We start from the raw sequence: 12,018 nt of genomic DNA on the forward strand, positions 1-12,018 counted from the left end.
TCATACCATACTACACATGGGTCCTCATACAGTACCATACTACACATGGGTCCTCATACAGTACCATACTACACATGGGTCCTCATACAGTACCATACTACACATGGGTCCTCATACAGTACCATACTACACATGGGTCCTCATACAGTACCATACTACACATGGGTCCTCATACAGTACCATACTACACATGGGTCCTCATACAGTACCATACTACACATGGGTCCTCATACAGTACCATACTACACATGGGTCCTCATACAGTACCATACTACACATGGGTCCTCATACAGTACCATACTACACATGGGTCCTCATACAGTACCATACTACACATGGGTCCTCATACAGTACCATACTACACATGGGTCCTCATACAGTACCATACTACACATGGGTCCTCATACAGTACCATACTACACATGGGTCCTCATACAGTACCATACTACACATGGGTCCTCATACAGTACCATACTACACATGGGTCCTCATACAGTACCATACTACACATGGGTCCTCATACAGTACCATACTACACATGGGTCCTCATACAGTACCATACTACACATGGGTCCTCATACAGTACCATACTACACATGGGTCCTCATACAGTACCATACTACACATGGGTCCTCATACAGTACCATACTACACATGGGTCCTCATACAGTACCATACTACACATGGGTCCTCATACAGTACCATACTACACATGGGTCCTCATACAGTACCATACTACACATGGGTCCTCATACAGTACCATACTACACATGGGTCCTCATACAGTACCATACTACACATGGGTCCTCATACAGTACCATACTACACATGGGTCCTCATACAGTACCATACTACACATGGGTCCTCATACAGTACCATACTACACATGGGTCCTCATACAGTACCATACTACACATGGGTCCTCATACAGTACCATACTACACATGGGTCCTCATACAGTACCATACTACACATGGGTCCTCATACAGTACCATACTACACATGGGTCCTCATACAGTACCATACTACACATGGGTCCTCATACAGTACCATACTACACATGGGTCCTCATACAGTACCATACTACACATGGGTCCTCATACAGTACCATACTACACATGGGTCCTCATACAGTACCATACTACACATGGGTCCTCATACAGTACCATACTACACATGGGTCCTCATACAGTACCATACTACACATGGGTCCTCATACAGGACCATACTACACATGGGTCCTCATACAGTACCATACTACACATGGGTCCTCATACAGTACCATACTACACATGGGTCCTCATACAGTACCATACTACACATGGGTCCTCATACAGTACCATACTACACATGGGTCCTCATACAGTACCATACTACACATGGGTCCTCATACAGTACCATACTACACATGGGTCCTCATACAGTACCATACTACACATGGGTCCTCATACAGTACCATACTACACATGGGTCCTCATACAGTACCATACTACACATGGGTCCTCATACAGTACCATACTACACATGGGTCCTCATACAGTACCATACTACACATGGGTCCTCATACAGTACCATACTACACATGGGTCCTCATACAGTACCATACTACACATGGGTCCTCATACAGTACCATACTACACATGGGTCCTCATACAGTACCATACTACACATGGGTCCTCATACAGTACCATACTACACATGGGTCCTCATACAGTACCATACTACACATGGGTCCTCATACAGTACCATACTACACATGGGTCCTCATACAGTACCATACTACACATGGGTCCTCATACAGTACCATACTACACATGGGTCCTCATACAGTACCATACTACACATGAGGGAAATGACTGTATGTATGAATGATTAGCGCCCTGATGGGAAAAGTCCATGCCTGGGCCTTTCCATCCCCTTTCCACTGATATCAGAAAACAAAATGGTGGTGATATATTGGTGTCCTGGCGAGTGTTAAATGGTGACTGTGACACACGGTGTAAATCTCCTCAGTCCCTCAGTGGCATGCAGAGTTGGGGTCCAGGAAGTAAACTGAATTGGAATTTCAGTGTACTTCCTGAATTGTCTGAATTAAAAATGGAATTGACCCCAACTCTGATGGAATGCCCTAGCAGTGTCTGTCAGTTTGTCAGTCAGTCTGTTTGTCATGCTGGGGGCATGGTGGCGGACGGTAATTAATGAGTGTCTGTTAAACAGTGCAGTGTGATCCCACATGGTAATTAGAACACAGAGCCAGTGTGGAGCCACACATTTTCATTAGCCCAGGAGACAGGTATGTGTGGTGAAATATGGCATCCTCTAAAAGGACAGCCATTCAGTCAGGTTAGCTATAAGGCACAGACGATAAACTCAGCTATTCATTAGATTTACTGCAGACACTTACCTGCCTGCCTTCTCATTGGTGCTGAATCAAATTAATGGAAAGCAATAAAAAGGAAGATAATGGAAAAAATATGGAAAATAAATGAATAGAAATAAATAGAAACAAATAGAATATAATGCTGGTTTTGCTCCTCTCAGATTTGACCTGTGATGTCTTGTCAGAGCATCCTTGGTGAGTCTGATTTCATATTGAGAGGAAATGTGTGAGTTCCACCACAATCTAAACAGTAAACACTCATTGTAACAACATATTTAGTATGATTGTGTAAATATATGATTGTTTTACGGAAATGTACCTCAAACTATTGGGCATTTTCTCCCAAGTGTGAATTGCCACAGAGATAGCAGCAGAAAACCTGGTGAGATAGAGCAGTTAATTTGATTGGCTGTGCTCAGCTGGCAATGAGGCGAACACTCAGAGGTTCTCATTAATAGGCATTTTAGGACTAATGTTGGAGGAACGATCTCTCTGCTCAATCTCTGCCTTACAAAATGGTCATTGTCATAGCCACGTTCTATTCTCAGTCAAGCGATAATAATGTTTTTACACAAAGTAATAAAAATGTAAGTTCTCAGTTTGCTGCTTGTTTCCTTTAATGTCAGTGATGAGGCATTTGAAGCATGGGAAGTAGCACTCTGAAGATGTTGACCGTCACTGTCTCTCTGAAGGTGAACGTCTTTTCTTACCATATGGCAGTTTAGTTTAGTAACACACACACACACACATTCAGTGATGTGACAATCCCAGGTTAATTAACATATCAACATGGAAATACAGGTCCACTTTATGATCTGTGTTTAAACACCCTCATGCTCATTTCAAGCGAGAAATGAAAAGCACGTAAGAGTACACATATACAAAAGGGGCAGTTTCCAAATTAAGCCTAGTCCTGGACCAAAAAACAGCTCAATGGACATTCTCTATTGAAAATGCTTTTCCAGGATTTGGCTTAATCTTTGTCTGGGAAACCGCCCCATAGACACACAAATATTCAATACATTTTCTTTCTCTGATCTTCTGATCTAACTCTTCCTTTCAAACTGTTTCTCTCCCTCCCTCCTCATGTTTTAGTTTAAATTAATAGCTTTGTAGCAGCTGAATTGAGTCTTAAAGACCTGAGTCTTAAAGTCCAACTGAAACCACCATCTCTCTAGCTGTCTCACCCCCTTATTGGCTATTATGCCATGGTTCCCATTGAGAAGACATGGAGTTAGTTGGATGTAGTCATATTTCTACTGACAACCAGTTACTGTCAGTGTCATGCCAGTGTCATCCTGTGTGTTATTGTACCCCTGGCATTTCCTCCAAGGGCACACAGCCAGGGAATAATGCCTGGGGTAGTGTGTTTCTCCTCTGATATAGTGGTCTACCTCCATCGAACCGTACCGATCAACCTTTCAATCCTTCAATTTTCTGTCATGGTGAAAAGCACTTAAACGTATCGCTCCATCTGTTTACCCCATCTCTCCCTCTGTCCCTCCTTCGTTCCCTCGCTCCCTCTCCTCCTCTCCATCTGTACGTGTGTCTGTTTTGTCTTTCTCAGTAAATGTGTCTTGTCCTCCCTCCCACCCCCAGGCTGGGCTGGCGTCCCCTGTGTCCCTCCCCCCCTCCTGGCCCTCCCGTCTGGGTTAATGTTCCATCAGGTGCAGCCTCAGCACCAGGACCAGGACCAGGGCTATAAATCAAACAGGCTATGTGTGGACGAAGGCCTGATATACAGGACCCGGCTCTGCCTTGTAATCTACTGGTGGAGGCCTCTGAAAGCTTTAAACCCATTCTATTACACTTGAACTGTGATTTAAAGGAGCCCAAATGTTCACTCTATTTCTCCTCACAGGATGGATTTCCTGGGACTGTCAGCTATGAAATAAAGATAATTGTTTTTAATGGGGGACTAGAGGGGGAACATTGAGGTAGCTACTCTGGTGACAGTGCAGAGAGGGGGAAGATTGCCACAGAAGAGATCTATCAGGCTGTAGGGAAGCAGTAGTGTTGATTGGAGTTGGGCTGAGGAATAAGGAGCAGATTGGTGCCTCTGCCTGACCATCCGTCATCAGGGCTTTAGGTCTTCAGGTGACACTAGATAGGAACGGCATTGGGAGAAAATATATAGGGGTCAAGGACAGTCCTGTAACTATAAGGGACAATGTTACTAGTAGCAATGTAAAGAGTTGGTCTGTCAAATCTCAATATGTCTGTGTGTTTGTTCTCTTAACCTCTGAGTAGATGGGTTAGCCATGGGTTAGATTAAGTTTATCTTAGATGGATTTAATTAGTTTGAGAAAAAGGGTTATTGATTTCTGTGATCATCTGCTGCCTTTTCCTGCCCCTGATGACTCAATGTAATCAGTCAATCAGTCAATATTGATTGGTGAAGCCTTCACTCTCACTGTAATCATCAGAAAAAATGAAAATTAAATCAACTAGTGAATGCCTGTACATTTCCTAGAGGACATGATGTTATGGCTGTATTGTGTTGGTCTACTGTTGCTCTATAAATCTCATCATCTCTATTCTGTCTCTCCACAGATCACCTTCTTCATGCTGCTGTCGGCGGTGTGTGTGATGCTCAACCTGGCTGGTTCCATCCTGTCCTGCCAGAACGCCCAGTTGGTCAACTCTCTGGAGGACTGTCAGCTGGTGAGAGACCAGTGCCCTGCCCCTCTACCCCCTCTGTTCCCCATGCATGTGCCCTATCTCTCCCATCTACAGGGGCCAATACTGGTGCCCTATCTCTTCCATCTTAACAGGGGCCGGTGGATGTGGTGGGGCCCCTGTTCATATGAAGGAGGTCTATAGGGAGAAGTGTGGCACCTGATGCTGAAAGGCCCTAGCCTGTCTGGGATCTGTCAGTCTCATACACCAGTTTAATCAGTCTGCAGAGCACCGCCCCAACCGCCCAGCTCACAGTAAAAATAAATATTAACGTCAGCCACTCCACGTCCTTCTTAATATTAGGGCTCAGTGCCGTCTGTCTGTCTGATTACCCACTGGAGCGCATACTTTAATTATTAAGAAAAACATAATCATCCGCCGTCTGGGGAAAGAGAGCGCTTTCAATTTGTCTGCTGTCTGCGGCAGGTTTCATTTCTGTTCCTGTGTCAAATTCACAGAGCTGCCCGATTTCAGATGGCGTGGCAGAACGTATGTGTTAGGATCAGTCTGGTGAAGGAGTTGCGTGCGTCATATTTGCATAGATTACATTACAGTATCATGACAAGACTCAAGTTCCGAGATCAACAATGATGTTAGGGGTATAGAAAATCACATTTCTCAAAGTCCTCTAAAAGGGCTTTCTCTGTAAAAGAAAAGACTGAACATTTAATTAGTATTTAATAAGCTATAAAGAATTAATAGCTTTTAGGAGATAAAAAATGGAAGCAAATATTTGAATACCGTACTTCTCTACATGGCTCCAGCTCTGAATAGTGCAGTGTGCTTGTATACTGTGTATTGTGTGTGCTGAATGGATGGCCATGAAGGGGTTATTTATAGCAGAACAACAGCTCAAGCCCCTAGCCTGCCTATTCTTTTCTGTGACCGCTGTTGTGTGGGGTTGTATCAGCACTGCAGTCAGCGGCGGCTCCACGGGACATCCTGCATTCCCTTATCCAGAATACGGCCCGATGTACCATCTCTCTCCCCGGCTTCAGTCTGCCCCAGCACCAAGCACAGACAGACCCAGTAGCACAGACAGACCCAGTAGCACAGACAGACCCAGTAGCACAGACAGACCTAGAAGCACAGACAGACCCAGTAGCACAGACAGACCCAGTAGCACAGAAAGACCCAGTAGCACAGACAGACCTAGAAGCACAGACAGACCCAGTAGCACAGACAGACCCAGTAGCACAGACAGACCCAGTAGCACAGACAGACCTAGAAGCACAGACAGACCCAGTAGCACAGACAGACCCAGTAGCACAGACAGACCCAGTAGCACAGACAGACCTAGAAGCACAGACAGGCCTAGAAGCACAGACAGACCCAGTAGCACAGACAGACCCAGTAGCACAGACAGACCCAATAGCACAGACAGACCCAATAGCACAGACAGACCCAGTAGCACAGACAGACCTAGAAGCACAGACAGACCTAGTAGAACAGACAGACCTAGTAGAACAGACAGACCCAATAGCACAGACAGACCCAATGCACAGACATACCTAGAAGCACAGACATACCTAGAAGCACAGACAGACCCAATAGCACAGACATACCTTAATAGCACAGACAGACCCAGTAGCACAGACAGACCTAGAAGCACAGACAGACCTAGAAGCACAGACAGACCCAGTAGCACAGACAGACCCAGTAGCACAGACAGACCCAGTAGCACAGACAGACCTAGAAGTACAGACAGACCTAGAAGCACAGACAGACCCAGAAGCACAGACAGACCCAGTAGCACAGACAGACCCAGTAGCACATACAGACTTGAAGCACAGACAGACCTAGAAGCACAGACAGACCTAGAAGCACAGACAGACCTAGAAGCACAGACAGACCTAGAAGCACAGACAGACCTAGAAGCACAGACATACCTAGAAGCACAGACAGACCCAGTAGCACAGACAGACCCAGTAGCACAGACAGACCTAGAAACACAGACAGACCTAGAAGCACAGACAGACCTAGAAGCACAGACAGACCTAGAAACGCAGACAGACCTAGAAGCACAGACAGACCTAGAAACACAGACAGACCTAAAAGCACAGACAGACCTAGTAGCACAGACAGACCTAGAAGCACAGACAGACCTAGCAGCACAGACAGACCCAGTAGCACAGACAGACCCAGTAGCACAGACAGACCTAGAAGCACAGACAGACCTAGAAACACAGACAGACCTAGTAGCACAGACAGACCTAGTAGCACAGACAGACCTAGTAGCAGGGGAGGCAAAGACAACTAGGCTCTAGTTATATTGAGTCAAACCATCTCTTTGCAAAAAAAGAATGTTTTATTCTTATAATTTTAGAACATTGGAAATAACACATCTGTCAAGCAGAAAGCATAAGAGGAAAACGGATCATCATAATAGTTAAACTGAGGATGATTCTCCTCACATGACTGATGTTGATAATTACACTGAGGATCCGCTATTCTAGCCACATTAATCACATGGGAATTCTAATTTAGTTGGTCTAATCAATTAAACACTCTGGCATTGTTTGCAGGCTTTGCAGTGGAGACATAAACCCCGCTAGGCTTTATTGAATTCATTTCCATTCCAAGTAAGGATTATCTATTATTCCATCCAGGCTCCTGAGGTGACCTTTCTCCAGTTAGCTGTAATTCACCTGTATAGTCCAACCGACTGGAGTATTTCATCACCATGAACAACCAATGTTGCATTTGAAATGCATAGTGAATAAATCAAAATAATGTATACATTAGAAATCCATAAATGTCCTATTGAGCTGTTGACTCAACTTGAAACCTAGCTTTGTAAATTGTATTCTTGCCGGAGTGACGTAATAGTTTACTGGACCTGGTCACACAGAGAGTGTGCTATCAGTTGGTTATGGGCTTGTAAGTAAGCATTTCACGGTAAGGTCTACACCTGTTGTATTCGGCGCATGTGACAAATAAACGTTTTAGCATGGCACCACTCCCCTCCCTGTGACACTCTGCTTAAGCCCTCTCCTTGAATCACTTCCAGGAAGTTGACATTAAAGCCACTGTTTGACGCTGCCCAATGTAGCTTGGCATGGCATTACATCTCAAGACGTTTGTCAAGATGTTTTACGCCCGTCATCAACACTAGGGACGGGTGACACGAGTTGTGATGTAACGTGTTTGGGCCCGTAGAAGGGAGGTTCTGTGAAGAGGAATGATCTGCAGAGCGGAGGAGAACCAGACTTCTTTCTCAGGGAGCCTGTCTATCCTGCCAACCTCCTTGTAAATATCCTTTGCTATTCTGATTATATTGTTTTTAAATATGTGATTTAACCTGTATGTATTGTGATTGCTGCAAAATGAATTGCATCATTTAGGACATTTCTGAGTCTGTATGTGATGGAGGGATGAGGGATGAGGGAGGAGGGAGGAGGGAGGAGGGAGGAGGGAGGAGGGAGGAGGTGACAGGTATCACTAGTGCCCTGCACATGATGTACACTAAAATCCCCATCAGGACTGCTGGCCTACCTGATAGAGCCCCAGGGTATGCCGAGGACAAACGGTAGCATTCCCTGGGCATGCTTTGGGCTTAGGTGAGGTGCATAATGTGTTCAGAAGGCATAACTAGTTCAGAGGTTATCCCATGTTTTTGGAAAGGATCAACCACTTTTATGCAGTTTTTGTCTGAGTAGAAATAGATTTTTCACTGCTTCTGGAATTGAAAGCAGGAACCAGAGCAGAGCAGGAGGTGTTCTCTTTTTTGTATGTGAACTGAAAGGCTTGCTCCATTGGTGAACTGAAAGGCTTGCTCCATTGGTGAACTGAAAGGCTTGCTCCATTGGTGAACTGAAAGGCTTGCTCCATTGGTGAACTGAAAGGCTTGCTCCATTGGTGAACTGAAAGGCTTGCTCCATTGATGGCGGTGATTCTCTGGGCTAATGAAAAACCACTTGTCTCATCAAGCCTGTTTTGGATGGTCTGGTGAAATGCATGATGGGTCCTATGTGAAGTGCTCATGTGGCTAAGGCTGATAGATTACCACTCCGGTTGTGTCTAGTGACTCACGCGCCGTTTCACATTCAAAACGTAGAAATCTGCAGAAATATAGAGCTTCCTTATCTAAGGTATCTTACATTGTATCAAAACCCTTATCACTTGTAGTATGCAATAAATCTGTCATACACTGTACCATTAAATAAAAACAACACCACTGCAATGGTTGTGCTGCTCTGCAGACTTAGATATTCTAATGTAATTGTTCATTCATATGACACTGACATACTGCAAGACCCCCTGTGTGTCGTCTAGTCTGCTGGGGCATGAGGAACACGCAAACATCTACACCACATCATGCATCAACACACATGAGCCTACTTCCTCCAAGGATCTCCACAGTATGAAAGAGAGTGAGAGAGAGAGAGCGAGAGAGAGAGTGAGAGCGAGAACATAGAGAGAGAGAGCATAGAGAGAGAGAGAGAGAGAGAGAGCAGGAGAGAGAGAGAGAGAGAGAGAGAGAGAGAGAGAGAGAGAGCAGGAGAGAGAGAGAGAGAGAGAGAGAGAGCAGGAGAGAGAGAGAGAGGTAGTCACATTTTGCCCTGTAGAGCTTGCATTCTTCATAGTGTGTTGAGTATAGAGCCAGGCTAGAACAACGTCCCAGAGATCTGTCATTGTCACCAGCAGCACATCACTACTGCTGACTGAGTGATTAGCATACGAGACTAAATGCCTCTCCCCAGTTCCCCTTGCTACTGTACACGACTCCTTGGAGACCATACATTCCCCACTATGACTGAAATATTAATGGACTTCACTCCCCCATGCAATTAACCTGTGATGGGTAGGTTCATATCCCACCTCCTTACAATCTGGGTCACATAGTTAGTAGTTGTAGCAGCACCTCAAGATCCTACCCCTGTTAATTCTGCCTTACAACTCACTGTGTTATGTAATCCTCCTGCACTGTAGATCCCGCTGTTGTCATGTTAGAGACCTACACTCTTAGAAAAAGGGTTATTCGGCTGTCCCCATAAGAGAACCCTTTTTGGTCCAGGGAGAACTCTTTATGGTTCCTTGTAGAACCCGTTTGGGTTCCATGTAGAACCCTCTGTGGAAAGGGTCCTACATGGAACCCAAAAGGGTTCTACCTGGAACCAAAAAGGATTATTCAAAGGGTTCTCCTATGGGGACAGCCGAAGAACCATTTTAGGTTCAAGATAGCACCTTTTTTTTCTAAGAGTGTATTCTGGCAGGGAAAGTATCAGAGCGGGCAGAGACAGAGGTGCAAGTCTGATCTCCATCATAGAGAAGCCTTAAGATTCTGCTTTATGCAAAGGGAGGAAGAGAAGACACAGGGCTAGGGTGTGTTGTAACATTATCAAGTGTGGGAAAGAGTACAGTGAGGTCTCATTGGTATCCAAAGCCCCTTTACTTACCCCATGTCCTTTCTGTCCCCCGATAAAGTTTGACAGTCATGGTGTGTGTGTCCTTTCTGTCCCCAGATAAAGTTTGACAGTGACGGTGTGTGTGTGTGCTGTGAGCTGCAGCACCAGAGCTCCAGCTGCAACAACCTGGGAGAGACGCTCAAACTGAATCCACTGAGCGACTGCAATACCATACGCCGACACCTCAAGGTGGGTGGAAGTGTGAGAGTGTGTGTGTGCGTGTGCATGTGTGTGAATAGACAGGTATGTGTATGTTACACCATTTCTTCTTTGATGTGTACTCTATAGCCTCGTTCTAAGGAAATGATTCCTATTATGTTATGTTGTTCATATAACTTGATCCTCTTCAAGCTGAAATATTATCCTACTCTGTACTTCATCTGTGTAAAGAATAACAAGTCATGGGAGCTTAGCTGATACACAGACAATGTAAAACACAAGTTGAAACGTATAGGCTCATAAAAGAATAGGAAACTGAGAATGGCATACGCATTTGTCTCCTGCTCCACACATAGCTCTTAGTCATTAATTGCATGGTCTGTCGGCTTGGCTTTGCTAGTTCGCTCAGTTCATGATCTCTGGAGATTATATGAACTGAAAAGCCTTCTGTCGGCATGGTGATCTATATGCTGCTACATCTTAATTGGATTACAGTGTTCACATGCTTTCATTTCATGCCATTGATGGATTATAAAACATTGATAACTAAATAAAAGTCCCTTTAAAATGAAGCATGGGTATGAAAGAGGAAAGATCAAACCCTGTTAGTCATCATGATCATAGCCCATTAAAAATATGTCCGAATGGACGCTATAAAACTGTATTACGTGCTAAGGAAGTCAGATAGGGTGAGTTATGTCAGATGTCACATAAGGCAATGGCCATCACAGCTCTCCATTATCCTCTGTCTAGATATGAATGGTGATAAGTAAAACTGCTGCTGTCTGCCTAGAAACTTCCCTCCAATACACAGCCTAGCCAGTTAGATGCATTGCATGTATGTCACCACTTTGACGTATCAATGTAGTTCACAGTTAACTACCCATTTCAAACCAGAACCTGTAAAAAACAGAACCAGTTTTTTCTGTAAAAAAGAGAATAGGTTCATATCCCCATATATATTTTAATACTTATACCCCAAAGTATTGGTTTCATTCACACATGTTCCTCTTCCTGAATTTTCTCCTGTCACTGCCTAAAGCCATGAGTAATGAGTGTGGAGCGAGGATTCAGTTAATTTGTGGATTCCTGAGTGAAGGCAGGGTGTGTAACCTTGGCAATGGAGCTCCTGACCCCAGCCTGGCTCCAGGTAGGCAGGCAGGGCTGTTGTGTTCAGGGAGGTTAAACTCTGTATGAACAGCCTATTAACAGCTTCCTTCAAGGTATTATTACAGTTGCTACCCTGACATGATTTACCATGTCAATATGCAATTGTTAGTCGCCAGGGAAAACACACACAAGTAATATTTCTTCTCACATCTGCAAGGCAGATGTATACAACACAGCTAGAACACAAATGTGCTGTCTGTGTTTTAGGATCGCCCAAAACCC

General features: G+C 44.6%; 1 protein-coding gene across 1 annotated transcript in view; it reads left to right on the plus strand.

The window, feature by feature from the left end:
* The window catches only part of LOC311127209 (protein ENTREP2-like), a gene marked incomplete at its 5' end in the record, with an annotated part of 109,685 nt that overhangs the window by 81,595 nt on the left and 16,072 nt on the right, over positions 1-12,018 (plus strand). The window contains 2 exons of the mRNA XM_084159004.1: positions 4,934-5,044; positions 10,525-10,656. Coding sequence (XP_084015130.1) covers positions 4,934-5,044; positions 10,525-10,656 — 243 coding nt within the window. The remainder of the gene's footprint in view (positions 1-4,933; positions 5,045-10,524; positions 10,657-12,018) is intronic.

This window comes from Coregonus lavaretus (assembly GCF_964263955.1).
Source record: "Coregonus lavaretus genome assembly, chromosome: 4".
NCBI classification, from domain to species: domain Eukaryota; kingdom Metazoa; phylum Chordata; class Actinopteri; order Salmoniformes; family Salmonidae; genus Coregonus; species Coregonus lavaretus.